At 38.5% G+C, this 25,259-nt stretch overlaps 1 protein-coding gene across 3 annotated transcripts in view; it reads left to right on the plus strand.

The window, feature by feature from the left end:
* The window catches only part of LOC134211978 (discoidin domain-containing receptor tyrosine kinase B), an 802,844-nt gene that overhangs the window by 639,691 nt on the left and 137,894 nt on the right, over nt 1-25,259 (plus strand). For all 3 annotated transcript variants that reach the window (XM_062689416.1, XM_062689415.1, XM_062689417.1), the window contains 2 exons: nt 17,564-17,698; nt 23,628-23,845. In XM_062689416.1, the coding sequence (XP_062545400.1) occupies nt 17,564-17,698; nt 23,628-23,845 (353 nt within the window). The remainder of the gene's footprint in view (nt 1-17,563; nt 17,699-23,627; nt 23,846-25,259) is intronic.

The raw sequence follows: 25,259 nt of genomic DNA on the forward strand, positions 1-25,259 counted from the left end.
CTTTATTAGCATTCTGCATTATTGTTGTAATGTTTCATCTGTCAAAATTTGTATCAACAAGAATGGTCAATTCAGTGGAACACGAAAAATTAATCGATAATTTGAAACTTTTTGTTGTTTTTGGTGATTTTATGGTAGGTTTTCTTATTAATATGAAGCGCTCTTGAGTTTGATGTCCATGTGCTGTCTTACAGAGTTATATTTACGGTGCATCTGCAATTACAGTTGCATACCTTTAAATTTATGCCGTGGATTTGAATTGTTTGTATACATTCTGCTGGGCGAAAGGTTAAGCAGTGGTTTTAACGGATTATTTATTTTCATATGCTTTTAGGAAGATGATTTCAACGAAACGGAAAAGTAAATTTCCCTAGGATTCAAGACAAAAATTCCCTTGCTTCGTCGCAGGTCGAGATGATTACGATGCAAAATGTGCCATTTGCGATAGCCACGTTGAAATCGGCAATAAAGGTGCTGTTGCACTTGAGCGCCATGTGAGCACTGAAAAGCACCGTAAGATGATACGTACATCTGCTTCGTCTACCAAAGTGACATCCTACTTTGCTTCCGGTTCTTCTTCAACAGCAGCATCTAAGAAGGCAAATGCCGCAGCAGGTACATTAGCTTTCCATACGATCAAGCACCATCAATCGTATAGATCCATGGACTGTACAGCTTCGTTAATTAGACAACTGTTCAGCGATTCGCAAGTAGCAGAAAATCTAAAATGTGCCCGAACAAAATCCGAAGCTATCGTGAATCGTGTCATCGCCCCCTATACTTTACAAACCATGATGGAATCCTTAAAAAACATTCAGTTCATTTCAGTTGCCACTGACGCGAGCAACCATAATGCGGAGAAAATTTTTCCAGTAATTATCCAATACTTTGATTGGGAAGGTGGTGGTATTGAAACCAAAATGATCGACTTAGACAGTTTGCCAAATGAAACGTCCGAAACGATTGCAGAATATTTGGTACGGTGCATGAGTAAGCTGGATTTGAACAAAAAATGTGTAGCGTTTATTGGGGATAACGCTAATGTCAATTTTGGTGGCATCAATCGTAATCCCGGGCGTAACGTTTTCACACTACTCAAACAAAAACTTCAGAATCCAAATTTGATCGGGGTGGGATGTCCTGCTCATATAATTCACAATAGTTTGCATCATGGTACAGATCTCATGAGTGTAGACGTAGAGTCGATTACTTTGAAAATTTTCAATTATTTTTCTATCTACACAGTACGAACAGAATCTCTTAAGGAATTTTGCGATTACGTCGAGGTTAATTATCAACCTTTATTGAATCACAGCAAAACCCGTTGGCTAAGTCTTTTTCCAGCTGTGGAAAGGATCCTTAAGCTTTACCAAGCATTGAAAAGCTATTTTCTTTCTCAAACTCAGCCACCACATATTATCAAGGTGTTTTTTGAAGACTCATGTTCGGAAATATACTTGTGGTTTAAACATTAATTAATGTCTGTCTTCCAAAACAATATGGCATTGATTGAAAAAAAGGATAACTCCGTCCTTGAGGTAATAAACATTACTCGCATTAAAGACAAGTTTGTGCCATTGAGAGTAAGACATCTGCTCAAAGAATCTAATGTTTCAGAAGTGAAATGTCAGGAAATGTATAGGGAGTTTCAACTGGTGTACCGTCGTGCGGGGCTTCTTTTGACAAATCAGGGGCTACTTTAGACATTTTAAACCAAGAATTATAACGAGAATTACTATAAAATTGTCATTATCATCAATCGGGTGTCTTGTTGATAGTTAGATGGCAACTTTCTGTTTCAAATTTGGTATTTTTTCCGTTGATTTTTTTTCAAAAAATCAAAAATCCAAAGTAGCCCCCGGAATCAAAAGAAGCCCCGCACGACGGTATGATGCTTGTTTAAAATATCTTGAAAAATGGATGCAACCTCTTGCTATTTTTGATACATTTCGGTGGATGATCCTCAAAGACTATGAAAACACAAAGTACGATGATGTAATACCTTCCGTTGATTATCTCACTACAAATAGTGTCCCAATAGATGATGTTAAGCTTTACGATCAGTTCTGTAATTTGGTATCCTTTCTAAATACCGTCGACAAAGAATCAGATTTTTTCACAGAAAAAATACTACATGAACAGTGGGCTACGTTTTGCCTTTCTCGTACAACAAAGTTGTACCGAAAGGCTATCATTTCACTCCAAAATCGAACTTTTTATAGAAGTCTCGGAGACCCATGATGTTATATACCAATCGACTCAGCTCGTCGAACTGAACAAATGTCTGTCTGTCCGTGTGTATGTGTGTGTGTGTGTGTACACGAAAACCGAAAAACATTAGCCAATTTTTCATATAGTAATTCTTAACCGATTTTCTCGCAACAAGTTGCATTCGACAGGGGACAAAGCCTTGTTGATCACTACTGAATTTGATAACGATCGACCATTGTGTTTAAAAGTTATTAAGAAAATGGAATCGAACTATATAAGCTCCATATAAGGTTGGTGTCTTGGCTAAATGCGAGAAAGGCAGTATCACCACTCGATGAATTAAGTTGGGTAAATCATGTCCTGATCGAAGTGCATATTCAGAACTCGAAAAAATATGCCAATATTTCTTTTGTATTTCTGGTCACAACGCTAATGTAGAACGGATTTTTTCATTGATTAACGGGCAGTGGACAAAAGAGCGAAATAGGTTTAACGTAGAGTCAGTTAAATCTCTAATTCAAGTTCAGTACAATACAAAGCAAATGTCATGTAGTGAATTTCATAACAGCCTAATGAAAAGTGATAATTTGTTGCATGATATAGGCAGCTCAGAGAAATATACGTAAGATTTGAAATTGTAACCTGTACAGCTGTGTAAATATAAAAAATAAAATAAAAAAATGTGTATATAAATTTTAGGTTTTCATAATTGTCCTCCTTTTCCATGAAATGTCCTCCTTTTTTGTTTTGATAGGATCAAAATGTCCTTCTTTGCAATCTTTCAATATGATCACCCTATGTAGGCGTAACCTTTCTGCATCACTCTGACACCAAACATATTTCTGAAAAAAGTTCCTACTTTCGAGAAAATCCGCGTTCAATCTCTTTTGTCATACAAATATCTGACGGTTAACTTCATGTTTACGCATATACGTTAGCGCTTGGATGCTGGTAGCACCGGGTAGAAAACCAGCCACTATTGGTGGTTCATGTTAGCGCCATGAGAGAAAGTTCTGTTTGGCTGCAACTGACACCAATCAACACACTTAAAATAAAACGCCGAATTCGGTAAAATTTTACCGAAATCACAACAGCAGAACTGTTTGGTAAATAATTTTACTGATTTTCGGTGATTTTGACAGTTGAACAATGGAAAAAATTACAAAAAATCTGTAGATTAATTACCGAACAGTTCTGCTGTTGAGATTTCGGTAAAATTTACCGAATACGGTGAATTGAGTTAAGTGTGAATGTCAGCAACTCAATGATTTGCCGCTGAAACGCTCCGACGTGCGCTTTTGATTCTGCTACCGACGCAATTTTCTAGCGTCGGCAAGCTATAATGGTTTACACCTTGAAGACTTCTCGGATCAACTTTCTCTTGTGTGAAGTAATGGTCCTGTAAAAGACCGATTCACAATCGATAATGCCTGTTGCCTAAAATTAACACATTCAAAATCTCAATCTCGCTAACAAAATTTATTTGGCTCCTACTCGGCAAGTGATTGTGATTTGTAATTTGAAGGAAATTAATCTCAGATTAACCTTTTATTGTATGAAATGGCGGTCCTGGAAAGAACCGTTTTGTTTTCATTAATGCGCATTTTCAATCTCTAATGGCAACAAAATCTAGATCAGAATCCTGCGTGATGATTTCACTTTTCGCCAGATCGATCAAAACGCCACCATAGTGAAATTGTTTTCAACAGCTGCCACCTGCTGGCGGCCGCCTCTCGGACCGATTCTGAGGCCATCAAATTTTCATTATTCACCACGCGAATAAAATTATTGCATCATCTTCCGCCGGCAACATTGTCCCGTCGCCAAGAGATTATGTCTTGCACATTGAAGACAGCCACCGGAACCGATACTGACGCCATGACTGCACGACGCCAAACGATTATGTTTGGTACTTTGAAAGAAGTTTGTCTGGGATCAATTTTCTATTGTTACTCTTCTTAATAATACGCATTTTAAATTAAAAACAGCACAAAACCGATTTCAAAATTTTGTTACAAAACTCTGCTGAATGTGATAAAATCAAGATGTTACTGTATTCGAAAGAAAGGATTTTCCTAAAGAGCAACAGCTATTGACTGTGGCACATTCTTGGTAATAAAATAGGAAATGTGACGAAATCGATTTTTTTCATTTTAAATTTTCAAATTTATTTCACAAATGATTCTGCCAAACCCCACCAAGCTCCAACAAAAAAATGTCCATTTTTCAACTCAAGTTTTCGGAAAGCTGATTTAGTTGATCATAGATCGGTTATCTCTCAACCCCATATCTGAGGAAACCCTACTAAATGTACCTAATGTACTAATAAATTGATATCAAATGATTTCCATTGTCCTTTTACGAACCAAGTTCAATAGATCAGTCAAAAGCCGCTTGTTAGGCTTACCAGATGGTATCCTTTGGGAGAACAAAACCTTCTTTTTCATACAATGTCTTCCAGTAAAAAATGTCCTCCTTTTGACAATATAACTTAACATAGCGCAATTATTTGTTTTATCACACAAACAGCTACCGCAAAAAAATATCAAAAATTACGGAAATAAAGTTGAACAAAAAAAATACCGCGAAAAATCTTGGAATCTTCAGAGTGAATGCAATTATCTGTTTTCGATATGGCTTTGAACCATTCTTATTTCCATATCCTACAAGACAACGATTGTATTGAAGAGCCAACTATTTTACGACAACAACACAAACTAGAGGTGAATACAAACGGAATTTCACGGAGTTTAGCGCTAGAGAAATCTGATTTTATTTTTCCGTTTCGAGTTGTTCAATTCCAAAAATTAAATGAAACGGTATTCCGTGATATTCCAAAATATTTTTACCCATTATGCCTGGGCTGCCATTATTCAAACAACGTCTGAATGGTTCTCCAATTATTAATTCGTGAGAGTATTTCTTAATCGGTTATAGTGAAATTGTGAAATCAAATCCAATATAGCACCACGCTTTGCTCCTAGTCACCCATAAAAGCCTTTAAGTTCGTTCTAGAGAGCTACGATTTTATCCAGCTATTTTCCAAACGAAGTCTCCGAAGAAGCAAAGCATCCATCTGAGAGGCAATTGGCAGATTTTGAAACACATATTACGTAAGGCATTTTTCTGGATTTTTCGATACCATGTAAGATTTTTTTCTTACAAATGTTTTTTTTTATTTATGTGGTGCGTAAGAAAACGACAGACCCCCTCTCACCATAAGTGCTTACGTAATCTGTGTACGGCCCCTTAGATGGTCTTTCTTCAACCCTGAGTGGTTCGATGTTTAAGAATTTCTCACAGAGGTATACAAATAAAATGATCACTCTAGACTGTATTTTTAGAAGTGAAAACTTCCTCAAGTGTTCCGGATCTTTAGCAGGGACACTCGGTGACCGTTCGGAATTAACTTCTAGTCACATTACGGTTCTGATATTGTTATTAGATTTCTATAACAAACTGTTAGAAAAATATAGGATTCTAGGGCAAATTTGAAAAATTAGTCACTTCCTGGACGTTCAGGGCCTTCTGAAGGATCAATTACTGTCTACCTAGCGTCAAAGAATGGTCCTAGTGTTGATCAGATGGGTTCTAAATTTCGCATGATTTCGAAGTTTCAAAAATAAACCGATATTTTGTTTTGTTTTATTTCTAACCAGCATTCGACATGAAAAAGTTTGGTATATTGCATACCCTTAATGATAAATATTTTTGGAAAATCTGACAAATATATGTGAAAATCAAGATCATATGGTCGGGCTTCAGCCAAATCGAACCATGCGTCAACGAAAAGTTACCCATTTTTTCTGACTAAGCTTTCGTTTCGGATATCCTTCAACCCCACAACTGAAGATATCCTACAGCAAATCCTGAGAATATCCTACGCACGAATATCCTCGTACGAACAAAATATCATAGGTCAGTCAAAAAGCCGTGCGATTAGTGCGGTTTGGCAAAACCCCGACCATATGTTCTCCATTTCATTCATCCGTAGAACCAAATGTTCTCCTTCCAGAAAAAATATCTGGTAAGCCTACCCTTGATGTGGTTTGGCAGAGCTCCGACCAAATATGAATCAGTTTATGCTAAGGATCAGTCCATGATATTTTATGAAAAGGCTTAATGCATGTACGGTTCTCGTTATTTCTTGTAAAAAAAACTTACCAAATCCTTGACATGCATTCAGAAATTATTTAAACCACAGGCGGTGAAAGCTGTTTCATGAAAATCATGTTTGTTTTTTGCGGCATTTAGGCCATTACAAATATTTAAAAACAATTATGTCTCCTCCCCCCCTCAGATTTTTTCACCCAAAAAAAATATTCTGAGAGGCAACAAAATAAAATTCGGATAATTTTGAGGATTTTCAAAACATTCTGTAACAAATCCGAGGAGTTTTTTTTATGATTTTTTCATTTTAACATTTATTGTTTATCATCACCCTCCCCCTTCCTTGACCTTGCGGAAATCAGTAGGACATAATTTTTACTAAATATTTGTAACAGCCTTTACAAAAATAAAAAAAACGACTGAAATTTTCAAATTTTGTTGGGGTGGCAAAATCGGGTCAAAAACGTGATAAAATCGGGGGTAAACCAAATCACTATATAATAATGGTCCTGAAAAGAACCGATTTATTTCGGTTCGTTTAAAGTTAATTGCCTATGTTCCGGGTATTAGGCCACCCCGAGTGGAAATTAATTACTATGTCTGAAACTCGATTTATAGATATGCACAACATGTGATAAATTTAGTTCGGAAAAGGTATTGGAGGGTAACCACTCCCTTCGGTGGGGTTTGATCCCACGAAACCAGTACGCTAGACAGGTACCCGCTAAGCTGCGGAGGACGACGGAGGTCCTTAGTAGCTTAGCAGGGCAAGCACTGCTGCGGCAGTCGTTGCCACTGAGACCGCTACAAGACGTCTTTTTATGCACAGAGAAAATGAAACGTGTAGGCCAAAAGGCCCGCATCTTACATTAATCTGATGTCCGTGTTGAGAATGCATGAACAACATTGATTGGTTCTTATTTTTTCACTGAGTTTGGAAAAAAAATGATTTGGTGGAGTCCAAGTCGATTGATATATAAATCTCAAAAATCCATCGACACTATTAACGTTCAAAATCTTACATGATTTCGTGACGGTCCCCAATTTTTAAATTTTTACTCAACACCCTGTATGCAAGCCTTCCACTTAGACGTAATTTACGTCGAAAGGCGTGTATGGCCCATCAACAGGGGAAGGCTCCTTTGGCCGAATGCCACTAGGCCGAACAAACCATTATGCCGAAAGGGTCATTTGGCCGAAAGGGTCATTTAGCCGAAAGAGTCATTAGGCCGAAAGGGTAATTTGGCCAAAGGGGTCATTTGGTCGAAAGGTTCATTACGGCCGAACAGGTCATTTGGCCGAAAGAGTCATTTGGCCGAATAGGTCATTTGAAAAGTTAGGAATTAGGAATGAGATGAGAGACGTCTCACTTCTCACTCTTATTTTTTCTCTTCTCACTGTGAGAGTGAGAAGCGCGAAATAAGTAGTGAGACGTCGCACTACCCACTTCACTCTACTCACTTTCACAGTGAGAAGTGAGAAATAAGGAGTGGGAAGTGAGACGTCTCACTTCTAACTCCTCATTCCTCATCACTCGCTGTAAAAAGTGAGTATTGAGACGACTCACTACCCATACTTTTTTTTACAGTGTTTACGTCTCGCTACTCGCTTCGTGCTTCTTACTTTTTACAGTGTGAAATGAGGAATGAGAAGTGAGACGCCTCAATGTAAACAGTGAGTGGTGTGAAGTGGGTAGTGAGACGTTTCACTACTCACATCGCGTTCCTCTTTTTCTACAGTGAGAAGTGAGATATGAGGAGTGAGAAGTAAGACGTCTCACTCCTCACTCCTCATTTATCACTTTTCACTGTGAAAAGAGAGAAGCGCGAAGCGAGTAGTGAGACGTCTCACTACTCACTTCTTGCTCCTAATTTTTGCAGTGAGGAGTGGGAATTGAGACGTCTCTCTTCTTATTCCTAATTTCTCACTTTTCAAATGACCTATTCGGTCAAATGTCTTATTCAGCCAAATGTCCTATTCGCCAAATGACCCTTTCGGCCAAACGACCCTCTCGGCCAAGTAACCCGTTCGGTCAAATGTCTCTTTCGGCCTAATGATCTAATGACCTAATGACTCACGATGATTTTCAAAACCAATAATTAAGTAATTTTTTTAATTACTTTATCAACGTGATTTTTTAAATTTTAAAGTTCATCACGGTATTCAAAACCAGTTAAAAACTGAACAATTACCAGTTTTATAAAACCGTTTTCTAAAAAAAGTTGACAAAACCGCTGAAATGTCTATTTGTGCAATTATTTATTTTTCCAAACCATAAAGAATGAAACGTCGCAATGTTTGATGAAAAACCGATTTTTGCATTGAGATCAATTTGTCCCTGTTTTGGTTTCCATTTCACAGAAAATATATTCATCCCATCCCAAAACAAAAAAGTGCAACACCAGTCTCGTCGCTTCTTTTTGCTAACATGCATGCTCACTGCTGTAAAAATCACAAAAATGAGAAAAAATCAAATTATTTTCCTTTGCTTTGTTTCTGATGGGATGAACATGGGAACTATGAGATGAAGCGCCGAACATTTCTCCTGTATACAAACCTACTTTGACAGCGCACTGCAGCGTTTTGAAAAAAGGTTAGAAGTTTGAAAACCTTCGAGTGTTTCTGTAGTTAAAATATTTGTTACCGTCAACTGGGGGGAAGATGATCATTTTTAAGACAAAACATGCAATAACAATGTGTGTTTACATTTTAAATCGAAACAAATATTTTCAAAACATGTACTGCTATACGTTGCAATAATCAACTACTTTAGTTTTCTGAAATGCATTCGCATTTATTAAAATAAATTAAATTATCACACATTTTTTGAGTAATCTGGTTTGGGGTGAAGTTGATCAAGACAGCTCTACTAAAATCATTATGACCTAGTAGTCAAAATACACTAGGTTATTTGTATGAATGTTGAATTTACTACGTAAAGAAGTCTACTAAGTCAATATTTGAAACGAAAATAGCGCCATTTATGACTATCTCTCTCTTTCTTCCACAAAATACATTTTCATGATTATAATCGAAAAACTCGGATTTCTACCTAGCAGTAACATTACTTGAACGGAGAATATTGTTGACTACCGTTTCGTAACAAAATTTGGCACTTTTGACTGACACATCAAATGATCATCTTCACCTCAATGATCATCTTCCCCCCAGTTGACGGTACTCTTTCATAACGTTTTGATAAAACCATTTCCAATCGTTAAAATTTATCCGAGATATTTTAGACAAGAGAAAAAGAAATCAGATCTCAAAAGTCTCCCCCATTTATCCACACAAAGCAATGGGGCATGGCTTTCCGAAAAATATAGCTTTATCGGATTCAACCGAACATAAGTAGCTTATTGAAATGTAAATGACTGCAATGCTACAAGACAACCACGATGGCTCGTGATAGTTGGAAACGGAATCAGAGAACCGCACTGAACTTTGCTCACCTCATTATCCATCCTGACGGGTAGCAGTTACCGGCATTACTTGAATCCACATCGTGGGAAATGAGCAAAACGGAAAGCAGCGAAGTTCAGCATCACTTACAAGGATGATAGAACTCGAAGACAGTAGCTACCCTGGAATACATTTTTCAGATATTCAACCAATGGTGGATTACCGCTTATTGGAAAACAACCACCCGAACAATGTAACAGCAGTGGAACAAAAAAAACGAGTTTTTCTTTTTTTTATTATGTTTTTTATGTAGGAAAGGAAAATTTAAATAGTGGAAACTAATATTCCAGACCTGTAAAGGAAATGAGTGGATGAGACATGTGAAAACATTTGTATTCCCAAAGCTTAATATTTGTATTGTTATGAATGTACATAAATCTTGTGCTGTTCTACGCTGTTTATATAATTTCGAAATAAGAAATACATAACTTTAAATCCCAACTTAATTTTTTTTTCATCCAAGTGTATTTAACTTTCCAGTTATTGATGCACACATTCGGGCAGGTTGTTAATTTTTAAAAAAAATCTCCACAGAATCACGGAACTGAATTCAGAATAATGATTTTCCGAGTACCTATTCAAATGGTGGATCTTTATTTATTATTGTTAAGGAACAGGTTAGCCAAGCAACAGCTGACCGATTTCATTGAATCGATTCGAATCCCCGCGACAAGAAGGAAGAAGATCCATAATAAGGTGATGCTGTTCAGTGTTCACCACAGAGACCGTCGATTGCGTCGAGACCTCAAAATGCCGAAGTAGCTTGCCAACGGAATGCGATATGGCACGGGTTAATCGCCCGTGTTGGAGCGATGAACTGTGTAGTGCATCATAATGGAAACAAAACAAGAAAGCGTTCACCAACCAGGGTGATGGCCATCAGCACTATGATGAAGATGATTAGGTTTGATGGCGAAGCGTGGGAGAAACTAATGACAAGACAAACAGACGCAAATGGTCTCAGAGCCCAAGATTGCAAAGGGTTTGAGAATTCGGTGGTGACGTGGCAAGGTCACAGATGATGATATTAGTATCAAGTTCTGATGAAGTGTTGTAACGAGCTGAATCGAATATGGTGCTGGCTGGGCAACAAATGCCACTGATAGATCTTCATTTTCATTTATTTAGTTAACATCTAAACAGATAACACTGAATCAACAATTTGACGCCACAATGCACGGTTCGAGGCCGCATCTCTCCATCCTCGGATACGCCCCACGCTCACCAAGTCGTTCTGCACATGGTCTGCCCATCTCGCTCGCTGCGCTCCACGCCGTCTCGTACCTGCTGGATCGGAAGCGAACACCATCTTTGCAGGGTTGCTGTCCGGCATTCTTGCAACATGTCCTGCCCATCGTACCCTTCTGGCTTTAGCTACCTTCTGGATACTGGGTTCGCCGTAGAGTTGGGCGAGCTCATGGTTCATTCTTCGCCGCCACACACCGTCTTCTTGCACACCGCCAAAGATGGTCCTAAGCACACGTCTCACGAATACCCTGAGTGCTTGCGAGTCCTCCTTGAGCATGGTCCAAGTTTCAGGTCCGTAGAGGACAACCGGTCTTATTAACGTCTTGTACATGACACATTTGGTGCGGTGGCGAATCTTTTTTCGACCGCAGTTTCTTCTGGAGCCCGTAGTAGGCCCGACTTCCACAGATGATGCGCCTTCGTATTTCACGACTAACGTTGTTGTCAGCCGTTAGCAAGGATCCGAGGTAGACGAATTCCTCGACCACCTCGAAGGTATCCCCGTCTATCGTAACACTGCTTCCCAGGCGGGCCCTGTCGCGCTCGGTTTCGCCCACAAGCATGTACTTTGTCTTTGACGCATTCACCACCAGTCCAACTTTTGTTGCTTCACGTTTCAGGCGGGTGTACAGTTCTGCCACCTTTGCAAATGTTCGGCCGACAATGTCCATGTCATCCGCGAAGCAAATAAATTGACTGGATCTGTTGAAAATCGTACCCCGGCTGTTACACCCGGCTCTCCGCATGACACCTTCTAGCGCAATGTTGAACAACAGGCACGAAAGTCCATCACCTTGTCTTAGTCCCCGGCGCGATTCGAACGAACTGGAGTGTTCGCCCGAAATCTTCACACAGTTTTGCACACCATCCACCGTTGCTTTGATCAGTCTGGTAAGCTTCGCAGGGAAGCTGTTCTCGTCCATAATTTTCCATAGCTCTAAGTGGTCTATACTGTCGTATGCCGCCTTGAAATCAACGAACAGATGGTGCGTTGGGACCTGGTATTCACGGCATTTTTGTAGGATTTGCTGATAGACTGACAGATCTTAGAGCTGTCAAATATCAATTTATATCCTAATATGTAATGATTTCCTAGATATTTAAAACCAAATTTATACATTTAAAAAAAAAATCCTAAAGATATTTCCCAAATATTATTAAACCCTTTTTTTACACCATCTTCGATAATAACTATCGTACAGACTGAACTTAATTATAAACCTATTTATTCTAGTTTTAAAAACATGTTTGGACATGTTGAAGTCAAATTTACTACACACTTCATTAAAATAACGGATACCCGATTCTAGGCCCTTATGCAAGGGTCCATGAGGTTATACGATGAACTTTTGTGTGGAAGATTGTTATGTAAGGTTATGGACCAGTTCTACACGATCCGATTTAGTATTTTCATATCATTGTAAATCGTTTAACTTCACTTAGAAGTAATACACTCATATCATTGATAGTGAACTACATAATGTAATTTTTCTTTTTTTTTCTAGTTCGTTTATTTATAAGGCTCAGTCGTGTCTAACACTTTGCGGAGCCGCAAAACAATATTGTATCAATGAATTATACAAAAGAAAATCTGTTTGTCAATGTAAAATTCGATTTCATCGGCTTTCACATTCATAGCTTTTGCTATCCGAATTTTATCCTCCTCTATAATTAGCTGTCGTTCGCGTTCGTCCTCGATCCACTCGTACGATGCGATTCTGTACTTTGCCTTCTCACGGGGAGCATCAGGAACGATAACACGATTGCTTTCCTCCTTGACTGATGATGCATTGATTTTCCCATCCGCTATGTGCGGATATTCGTCCACAGATTCACCAGGTGAACGGTGCCGCACTCACGGGTAAAAATCCGGAACCAAAAAGTGGCAAAATGAGTCATGATTTCAAGAAAAATGTGTTTTTTTATGTTATGAAAATACACCATGAAAAAAGGTCATGAAATCATGACTCATTTGGCTGTAACGCTAGCTTGGCGTTACGTTTTACATATTTTGTGGCGAAAAGTGACCAACAGAGTCATGATATCATGAAGCATGGACTCCGGAACCATGAACTGAAGTCATGAAAACAGAATCGTAATTCATGAATCTAGCATCTGTCACTTATGGTTCCGAATTATTTGACGGAAATTGGGAATTCGGGTCATGATATCATGACGTAGAAACATGATTCATGAATCTGGCATCTGTCATTAATGATCCCAGGGCGTCGATTTAAATTCAAGAATAAAAATCGTGAGTTGGAATGCATTACTGACTACAACATCTGTGAAGAGCTAAACGGGAACAGTGGAGATCGGTACATTTAACTCCAAATGCATTTTATAATCAATGAGCGTTTAATTTATTTTAGCACATTCGTCGAAACAATTCACTGATTTGGTTTCTTTAATTTTCGCTGACTTTTGTTTTAGTTTTTTAGATTTTTATTGATTTATGATAATTGATTTATTTTTATTTGAATAACTATTAGGATATTTCATGACTTTATGTTCGAATCACGATAATACAGATAAAATAAATCATTTCAATTCATACAGTTAAACGAAAAAGCAGAACAATGAGAGGGCGATCGTTCTGGCTATACACTGAAGAAAGCATGACACGACGCGAACTCAATTTTTACTTTCTAATAATTTTCTAAATAATCCAGCACGTATTAAGTTTAAAGAATCATAATCAATGCATAATGAAAAAATCTCACCAAATTAAATATAATTGATTTGAGCACACTCCTTGTGTCCATGAAAATTGGCGCTCCACTCCTTCTAATTAGTTGCGGTTCTGCAACAATAATCCCATTCAAATCGTCCAGTTTAGTTCAACGTTGCATAAGTAGGCATAACCGGCATCTCGGTTTCCGGTATCTGGTTGGGTGCCACGCCACTGCGTCCCAGGGATGCGAATTGTTTCTTCTGTATTATATTATTAATCTTGGGAACAAAACGGGAATCTGCCCTGCTTACACAGAAAATAATTTCCACCACGATTGACCTATTTGACCGAATCCTAATTCCTATGAAGCAACCGTAACATAAGAACGGTATGAGACACGGGCACCGATCAACAGAACAAAAAAAACAAAATCAACGAAAAAACACTTTATGCAATCATTAGATAGGTATACATTGATTACACTGTCCGCGAAAGCACAAGCAACCGGACCGGGATTGCAAAAGACACTTTCCCAATTTGCCACGATACAAAACGCGGAACGCTGGGCGAAATAAAAATAACGGGAGCAGTGATGACATAAACGCAATCGCACACTTCGCGTACTCCGCTAAAATTTCCAACTAAATCTTCTACCGTATACAAACTAGATTAATTGATTAACTATTTTAAATTAAAAACGAAAACACGGCCCGAGAACATCTGCAAGGGACGCCTTGACAGAAAAAAAAACAATTATACAAGCTGCGTAACGCTAAACTCGGATATTTTTGACATATTTTCATGACTTTGAGTCATGTTTTCATGACTCTGAATCATGTTTCCACTACTCAGCGTCATTTTTCATGACCAAGCTTCATGATTTCATGACTCAGAGTCATGAAAACATTGCACAAAGTCATAATATTTTATTTATGAAAAAAGCAGATAGAGTTTTGATAACGCTTTGAGCGGTTATGAACGTAGTTTGAGAAAAAAATGCTACGGGAATCGTTGATTCGGTCATGAAATCATGAACTGTAGTCATGATATCATGAACAAACAAGTTTTATGAAATCATGACTTTTTAGTCATGTTTTCGGTTACGGATTTTTACCCGTGCTGCATTCCTTTGTTTCACATCCTTTTCCAACTTTTTGGGTTTTAGATTCGCACTGTCTGTTTCTCGAGCTGTTATGTGGTTTCTTTTATATCGCTGCGTCGTTCTTGCACTATCGGACATGATTTTTTCAGGTGCATGTCCGATTTACAGACAAAACACCTTGGCTTGAGACCTTCATAGTGTATTCTGCCTTTTAAATTCCGAAAATAAAGAACCTCCGGAATAGCCTTTCAAGTTCTATATAAACACCGCGGACTCCAGTGAACATGTCCAGTTGGTACTCCACCGGGAACCGTTCGCGCACTGTCCGTTTCACTTTTCCAAACCTTGACATCACGGATGTCAAGTCAGAATCAGCAATCTCCGGCGGCAGATCAAAAATACGTACGTACCGGGTGTTTCCTCCAGCTTCAGCTATCTGCACCATTACACTTTTCCCATTCGTGTAGTTGAATGACAGCATTTCCGTGTTATTTGCCAAAGCAATTTTCATCGCTTCCTCCGTTTTTTAGCGTACACAGCAAATAATTTTGAATATTCAACGGCGTGTAAAATTAAAGTTTATCCCATCAAACGAATTAACATTCGATACTCAATTAAATTTGATTGAATTTTACAAGCAAGCACAGTTTAAATTTATTTCAATTTAAAAGAAAAGTGAGATCGATGTAATGTTACGTTTATTTGCATGCTCCAAATATGTGCATGAAAATACATTTAAAATCACAACATATTTTTATCTGTGTATGAAAACCGAGTTTTCTTCGGATATCTTGTGGGCGGTTTCCATCATTTTTTGATCCCCACTCAGGGATTTCACGAAACGCGCCATATCAACCAGAGCTGGTTGAGCTGCGCATTCCGGGAACAAGAAAGCCAGCGTGTTTTTTACCGCAATTTCGCAAGCCATTGTGATGCTTACGAATAGCTTACACGAATAAAAAACAGCACCGAGAGCAAACCAGTGAACAAGCGCGTCTATTCACGTCGAGGTGAGAACGTCCACTGAATGTAATTTTTTAATCGTGCTTATATTTACTGGGACACTCTAAAGATTAATTTTCATGCAATCCCATCTCATCGTAATATTGCACTTTATTTTTTTTTTGTCCCGTCAAATCCGTAAACTCTTTGTATATAAGGTAAGCCAACCACGAATAACCCTGAGCCCAGTTTTCGCCCACCTTAATTGTTGTTGTTGTTGGAGACAATTAAAGTCCAAATATTTTAATAATTGTTTAATAATTGCATGAAAAAACTTGAACTTCAACTGCTTCCAACAAATAGTTTTCGAAAAATGAAGATAACAAATTAGGTGGGTGAAACTTGGTGTCAGGATGATTGTGGGTATCTGCTGTTTTTAAGGCGAACCGATTAGTTGGAAAATCTTGCCAATCGTTTCACCCTTTCGTAAGTTATATTGCTTAAAGGAAATGCAAACTCATTTTTATACTTATAGACGAAAAAGAAGATTTTCAAAATATGCAAAAATTTCATATATGTGAAATCATAAATTCAATTGGACAGCAAAAGCGATCAAACTATCAATGTACATAGTCGAATGAGCACGTCGTAACGTTTGCAATGCAAGTAGCAGAATGCTTCACGTCAAAGTTTTGTGGTTCACTTTTAAAACACCCAAACCCACTAAATGTAATCACTCTCTAAGCCTTACATTTATCTTTGGAATCTTCAGTACTTCTATTCAGAATATCTTTTTTCCTTTTTTCGCCATCGCTCCTTTTTCTACATCGCTCAAATGAACAGTAAATCATGCAGTTGAACAACATTCTCTATTTACAAACATTCGGAAGCGCTCAGCACGCGAATAAATTAAACACCGTAAATTATGGCGAACTGTCACATCACAGGGGACAATATTCTTTCTTCCACACAACCCGGCCGCGCAAATTGGCACATGTGTTGGCATTCGGCGTGATGTTTCCCTCCGAGAAATAGCTCACAGTAATTAATATTAGCTGGATGTTGTACTCAAAACCGTAAATGGACTGTTTTTTCGAAGACTACATATATCAAAAACGGTTTCCTGCATTTTCGTTCGCTTGATGTACATCCAGCATGATATTTTATTTACAATGTAAAACGGTACGATCCATCGAAAATTAATTGATATTTATTGTGACAAAGGAATTTATATATCACCATTTGGTGTCTTTGCAATTAGACAGTAAGTTCAAAAAGCAATTACATACAGTAGAGCTGAGAAATTAGCCATAATGGAAAACAAACACATTTCGCTTCTGGCTTGCAGATCGACTTGGATGCGACTTTGCCCACACACGTGCTACCCTGCCTTGTTCGATGATGTGTTGAACGTTTCGATGGTTTAAATAATTAACGGGGACCGACCGCAGCGTTTTTCGCACTTTCAAGACCGCTAGGCGCTCCCCGCACGATCGTTATGGTGGCACAGCTGAGCGAAAGCAAAAAGGAAACTCTGCTCCGGCCATAACTCACGTGCAAAATTGAGAACATATTTGCCCCTGCTGTCGGGAGAAATGCAATTAGTTACGAGCACAGGAAGCGGCACGGGGCATCATCTATCGTAAACAAAAGTGCAGCTTCGTATAGATGGGCGGAAAGAGGCGAAATATTGCACAGCATACCTGACTACATTCTAAACCATAAAGCATAAACTAAACGAACGACGACGATCATACAGTACTGAGAAACTAATAAACTCCTCCTTTTATCTTACTTTTTTTTTCTCCAACCAGGTCCCGTGATTGGCAACTTCTCCGACGAGGAAGCGAACGGAAATTCAATCTCGCAGGAAAATTCTATCGAATATCCGCTGCAGCGAGACGAAGTGCAAACCGCCAACAAAGGCGAGCGGAACCATGTGACGCAAAGTGAGTTTCAGTTTCTATAACCATTCACCGCCGGGTCTATGTGCTTTGTTTGTCGTTTGTTGTATAAAGGTGAAGAATTGTTCATAAAAAGACTTGTTACAAGCTATGAAGTATGCTTTGATTCTGTTGGATAACGAATTCTCAGAGCATGCACAGCATGCATGGATAAAACCAATGCAACTGATATCTAATAAGAATCTCTACAAATATTTATTCACAAAACATCTTAATAGGGGACAATACGAATTGTTGGCAATTTAGGCCTTTCGCCAAATTAAAAGATAAAAATTATGAAAATTTACCCTAAATCGAGAACAAATTTGAAATTGTACACATTTGAATACTCTCTCTTGATGATTAATGTTCACTAAATATAAAAACTATTACCGCAAACTTAGTAATTTTAATGTAACATATCTATCTCTTGGGCAATAACATTGTTTCAATAGCCAACCAGATATCATAGTTATTGTATTGGTGCCATTTTATGTTTGTTCATAGTTCTCAGTAAAAAAATATATTCATATTAAGGGCCGCATACTCATCTGTTTCTACTCAAATTTGACTTGAGGATTTTTTTCAAAATTCCTCATGATTCTTATGCATTACGTAGAAGAAAAAAATAAAATAAGTTTTCCTAGGCTTACTCTAAAGTAGGTGATCATTGAGTTTGAAATTCGAATTAGAAATGTTGATCAAGTGTATGCAAAAATGCCTCAGTTTCATTTCCTTAACTCAAAGTCGTGTAGTAGTCGTTGAAAAGATTGTTGATCTTTTTAATATTTTCAATACTTACATTATTACGACGCGGCTTTCGGAAATCGCATATCATTTCTAAAATAAATAAAAAGAAGAACATGAAGAACTAAAGCGCTCAGCAAAAAGTGTTGGAAATTCAACGACAAATCCGGAGTGTCTTGCAATTTGGTTGTAAATGTGTTTGTAAACAAACATATGAGTTAATACTGCAAAAACTTTTTTTGCGCCCAAAACGGGGGAGCGTAAATTGAATCAGAGCGTAAAAAGAGGGAGCGTTATTTCGAATTTAGGGCGTAATTGCATACGTTCATGGTCATCCAAGAAAACCCTGTAAAAGGTCTGTGTTATGATAGTGTTAAGAAAACATCGAAACACCTAGCTAAGAGATGAATGCATGTATTAGATAATAAAATTAATAAAAAAAAGGTCTTGAGATCTGTACGCGTAACCAGAGATCTTCCGGATTATTTCACATGCCTTTTATGATACGTCGAATAGAATGCGTCCGTTGCATAGGTTCATGGTCATCCAAGAAAACCCTGAAGTAAGACACTAAGATCTACTTGCTTAACTAGAGATATATCAGCCTGTTTTAAATTTGGTACTTGTCCTTTGTCTGGGGTCCTTGCGACCAAAGGCGTAAGATTGCCAATCCGGAGATGGCGAGGTTCGATTCTCGGTCCGGTCTAGGATGTTTTGAGATTATTAACATTCTCGACACCCTGGGCATAGAGTATGCTAATAGAAGTTGAAAAGCAGGTCAAGTTCCAGTTGGAATGTAGAGCCATCGAAGAAGAAGGAGAAGACTTGTCCTTTGTGGTCCATAGAATAAAATGCGTTCATGACATATGCTCATGGCCATCCTTAAAATTAATAGAGTAAGACTTCTAGGCTTACACGATAAACTAAATGGTCTTTTAGCTGTTTTAAATACGGTACATGATATTTGAGATATTCGCCCATTTTATCCCCTTACGTTCTCGACTTGAAGTTGTCTCGTTCCAATTTATTTACATTTTGCATTTCCAAGGAATAAACAGTTTCGTATAAGTGATATGAATGAAGTTAGGACAACCCATGACAACAAGAACTACTTGAAATGCAAATATATAAAGATGAGGTTACACATCTTATTTATTCTTTAATAACTGCCTAGAGAAAATGATAACAACTTTAACTAATTGGAATGCAAACATGTACCAATAACCATCCGTTCGGGGGTTGATCTGCAGAACATTACTTTATGGAGTTCGTAGACTACCTAGAACCAATGACAATAACAAGAACTACGTGAAATGCAAACATATATCAAGAAGGGGTTACACAACTTGCTTATTCTTCAATAACTGCCTCCATTACGGAGGTTGATCCACAGACCTTGACTCTATGGAGTTTGTAGACTATCTGGAACCAATGATAACAACAAGAACCACTTGAAATGCAAACATATACCAAGAAAAGATCACACAATTTGTGTATTCTTCAATAGTTGCCTCCATTGCGGAGGTTGGTCGCCGGACCTTGACTCTATGGAGTTCGTAGACTACCTGGAACCAATGACAACAACAAAGACTACGTGAAATGCAAACATATACCAAGAAAAGGTCGCAAATCTTCTTTATTCTTCAACAATTGCCTCCATTACGGAGATTGATCTACAGACCTTGACTCTAAGGAGTTCGTAGACTACCTGGAACCAATGATAACAACAAGAACTACTTGAAATGCAAACATATACCAAGAAGGGGTCACACAACTTGTGTATTCTTCAATAGTTGCCTCCATTGCGGAGGTTGATCGCCAAACCTTGACTCTATGGAGTTCGTAGACTACCTGGAGCCAATGACAACAACAAGGACTACGTGAAATGCAAACATATATCAAGAAGAGGTCGCACATCTTCTTTATTCTTCAACAATTGCCTCTATTATGGAGATTGATCTACAGACCTTGACTCTAAGGAGCTCGTAGACTACCTGGAATCAATGATAACAACAAGAACTACTTGAAATGCAAACATATATCAAAAAGGGGTCACACAACTTGTGTATTCTTCAATAGTTGCCTCCATTGCGGAGGTTGATCGCCAGACCTTGACTCTATGGAGTTCGTAGACTACCTGGAGCCCACGACATTAACAAGAACTACTTGGAATACAAACATATACCAAGAAGGAGCCACACAACTTGTTTATTCTTCAATAACTGCCTCCATTACGGAGGTTGATCCACAGACCTTGACTCTATGGAGTTCGTAGACACCAATGACAACAACAAGGACTACGTGAAACCCTAGTAGCACACATGTTCCATATAGGATACTGCAACTCATATGTGACCAGATTTAGTCGCAATCAAGTTGCTGCAACCATTTTTGCCTGACTTGTGTTGCTCGGGAATGCAAACATATACCAAGAAAAGGTCGCACAACTTGTTTATTCTTCAATAACTGCCTCCATTACGGAGATTGATCCGAAGACCTTGACTGTATGGAGTTCGTAAACTACCTTCAACCCATGACAACAGGTAATACTACTTCGCAAGCAAGCATAAATTCTGTTTCTAGAACATCCGCAGTACTTAGATCATCCAAAAACAACCTCCGAAACTAATCGAAGTTTGCCTCTTATACTAGCTTGAAACTTTTTTAACGCTCCTATAGGAATCTGAAGCGTAAAAAAGGAAGCGTAAAAGTAGGGAGCGTAAAAAGATGTTTTACAGTATCGTTTTCGTCGTACGGAAATGTTTAATGTTGCATACAATGTTACATTTAATGTTCCATTCTTGAAGTCATTCGCGAAACATCATGGAGGAAATTGAAATTGAGTTGGTATTTCTCAATGAATTTCGTTATACTTCAGTCAATGTCATTGTCTGCTTGAAATAACCTAAATTACCTGTTGGACTTCTGGAAGAACTCCCTGAGGAAAGTCCGAAGGAATTCCTGGAGAAAATGCCGAAGATATTCTTGAAGAAATTTCCTGAAGAATTCTGATGGATCTTTTGTAGGAATTCGGGGAAAAATTTTTGGAGAAACTTTCGAAGGAATTCCTGGAGAAGCTTCCTGAAGAATTCTAGGAGGAACGTCCTTGATGATCTTTAGAAGAAGACATACTTATCATATCTACTATAAATACGCGTTTGGTATCCTAACGAAGTCGAAGTTACCAGAAACTTTATCCAAGGATGCTCGCAGGTTTCACGAGTCTTCCTCGCGTGCTGTAACTCATTCTTCCGCCAGCAGCTGGACGTATCCCCGCGACGCCGACACTCAATCAGAGTATTCCCAGGTGAACCATATTTCGTCTCGAATGCACTTGTGTCTTCCGTGTGTCCAGTGCCAGCGAATCCGGTGAACCCGAAGCCATTTTGCACTGTTCGATACACTTACTCAGCACTTAATTAAAATATCATCGATGCATGCACTCACTCGCTGTTGGGGCCGCTCCTGGTTGCCGGATAGCCCTTTGTTGGGGCCGCTCCAGGTTGCCGTTCAGCCCTTTATAGATCAATCACCACAGGGACGACTTCATATACCATCTTTGGTAACAATTCAATGATTGTATCAAAATCTTCCAAATTCTTTCATGCTAAAATTTCACACAGATTTTAAAAGGCTCTTATGCAGAACTGTATATTAAAATCTGTCATCCGCTGGTTGGGTGTAGAATTATTCCAAATTCATTCACGTTTTTAAATAATTTCTTTCGATTAATCATAACTCCTTCAATGACTCTCTATCCATTATTATTAAACTTCCAATTACATAGTTTCTTAAATGTGCCGGAGTTTCTGTTCGTTACCCAATACCAAGTCTGTATTAATAACCAATCCAGTTGCGGTAAATTTCCAAACATCAATTTACGCTTCACCATTGGCGCGAACATAATTGCAATTTAACTACCTTTCGAAGCAATCAAGCATACCCGACGACTGCGTTTGACTCTCCCGGGAATCGCTCACCTTCTGATTGGACTGAGCCGAGCACTTCGCAGAATAATGTGGCCATTTCTTCCGCCCCACGATCAAAGCAAACAGCACCGATGATGGCCACTGGGCTGTGGACTGTGGGCTCCAACAAGCGGCCCGCAAAGATCAAATATCTTCCACTAATTTGCATTTATTATGCACATCATCAATTATTCAAATTATCACATACTTTGTGCCATCGATCAATAATCTAATGCTTCTTCATATGCCATGGTTCGGTGCATCATCGTCATCGTCGGTGGCTATTCGAGTGCATGTCCGTCCATGTGGTCGAAGAAAGACACCGCTCTGCATACATCATCCTTCTATCCATTATTGGTCGTCTCAATGGCACACGAGAAAGGAGCGCCATCACCTGATGCACCGATTCATTAGCAGACGAGACAGCTACTTTGTATCTTCCTCGCTTCCCTGGGGGACCTCTGTGACTGAGATGCTGTAAACATTTTCTATCAATAGTAAAATAGCCCGGAGACCTATCCGCAAGTCGCTTCCATTTTCACGTCTCGGAAAGTAGAAACTGAAACGTGATACTTCATGGAGGATGCTACTTTTGTATTCTCTGCTTCTGACGGATAATGAGGTTTCAATCAAAAGTAACTGTTTGATTTTTTTTTTGGTTGGGCTACAACACAAGTGCTTTGTCAAAAATCACCATCAAGGCGCATAAACAGAAATTGATTGTGTGAAGTTGAATCAAATCAGTTTTTGAGTAGGATTTTCATGTCTATTAGACTACCCACATCACCAAACTTGCGTGAAATATCATATCAAAGGAAATAATGATGATCATATGAAATAAATATTGATGAGAGTTATTTAGTTCGTCCAACATGATAAGGTCTCAAATCAACTTGATTCGAAAATCAGAGCAAAAGAATCGTTACATGTCTCTGCAATTCAACATGCAAATTTATATCGATTGGGCTGGTAACTATTTGAAATTAAAATTAATTTTGCCCACGATTTGCTCACCAAGCCGACTCAGTGAGCTCATCGGCGTCCACGGACCATTGCGTGCATCTCATCTTAAAATGTGCATTTAATTCGCACGCAAATCATATCTACCACCCTATCGCAAATGGCGACGACGAACAACGATGACCTGACTGACGTGACAACCGCCGAGCTCAGTATCTTTCACCCGGCTCCTCCTCTTTCTCTTCTCTTTTTTGTTGCAGTCATCTCGCCGAAGCCCATCGACCAGGAACCGGAGCCGCACTTTATCGGTGTCATCATCGCGGTCCTGACCACCATCATCCTGCTGCTGATCGCCATCATCCTGTTCATCGTGGCCAAGAACAAACGCACCCGAACGGCGGCCGTCCTCGACGCACTGCAGCACAATTTGCATACGGACAGTCTGGGAATCGACAAGCGGCTGAATAGCAATTTCAAGGTCGGTATATAATTAGCGATTCCATACATTTTCGAACTGTGTTTACTTTGCGCAGTGCAAATGCAAAGCAGATGGGTGTTGAATAAGCAAGATCGGCACTCGGGGCTTAAAGGGCACTCTTCGCAATCAAGCTCATAAAATGATGAATTATATTCCAGCAAAGCAGTTGACATCGACAAATGTATTCGAAAGAAGTATATGAACACCATATCTATGTTGTATCGCGTTTAATATACACCCAGGTTTTTGAAGCGCTTGGAATTCATTAATTTCTCGGTTAACCCGCACTTTCACAGCTTTTTAAATACTACCCGAATTTTCTTTGATTTTTTGTGAATTTTTTCGTGGGGAACTCATTGTTTCATTGACGCTGAAGGTCTTAAACGACGAAAACCAAACCGTGTAAAATAACCTGCATGTATCAATAACATGGACCTAAATGTGGGGAATGTAAGTGTTTGAGAAACTACATAATATCATATCCATTTTACACAATTCCGAGAAAAAAAACAACAAAAAAGTGGCTTGAACAAATTGGCTTGACTTGCCTTAAATTCATTTATTTTTGATTTTTGTTTGTTACATTATTTTTGACATTACAAGACTTGTAACTTTACACTTTAATTATTTCGTAGACCTCGGCAAAATTTTTGCCAAGATTCCAACAGCCGAGATCTCGGTAATATTTTTTACTGAAATTTGGTAATTCCTTTACCGAAATCTCGTCAATATTTTGCCGAAATTCGGCAAAGTTGATTTTTTGCCGAAATCTCGGTAACGATTACCGATGACTCGGTAAATGTTACCGAAATTCGTCGAAATTATTACCAATATCTCGGCTGTTGGATTCTCGGCAATCAGTAAACTTAGAATTTTAAGTGTGTGTGTTTGGCCACTTGGCCCTTCACCTTTGATTCGGTTCAATTGCAATGGTTAGGATTTAAATATAATTTATAAAGTTTATTTAATGTATCAGAATAGCCTTAAGGAGGCATTGATTAATTTAGAAAATTTGAAAAAAATCAAAAAGTCTCGCCAATTTTTTTTTTTGGACTTACCCTCAACCGATGCTCTTGCAACAAGCTGCATTCAATGCAGAGTCCTGCCTCATTTCTTCTATTTTAAATTAACCAGATCAGACTATGGGCTCAGAAGTTATGGCCAAAATACATGACGGGAACGCGTAAAAAAGTTTCGCCAACTTTTCAGGCACTTAAAGCCTGTCCACGTTAAATTTTGGACAGTTAGATAATGTTTAATTGATTTGTCGCCATGTCATCAATTTAAACAAGAGCTAAGCCATGCTGAAAGCAGCAGTAAAGCGAAGAGATTGAGCTATCATATAAATAGATCGTCTCAGTGGCTGGTAAAAATGTTTAAAAATCGCGTTTGGAGATGGGTGTCCGAAATTTAA

This window comes from Armigeres subalbatus, chromosome 2 (genome assembly GCF_024139115.2).
Source record: "Armigeres subalbatus isolate Guangzhou_Male chromosome 2, GZ_Asu_2, whole genome shotgun sequence".
NCBI classification, from domain to species: Eukaryota; Metazoa; Arthropoda; class Insecta; order Diptera; family Culicidae; genus Armigeres; species Armigeres subalbatus.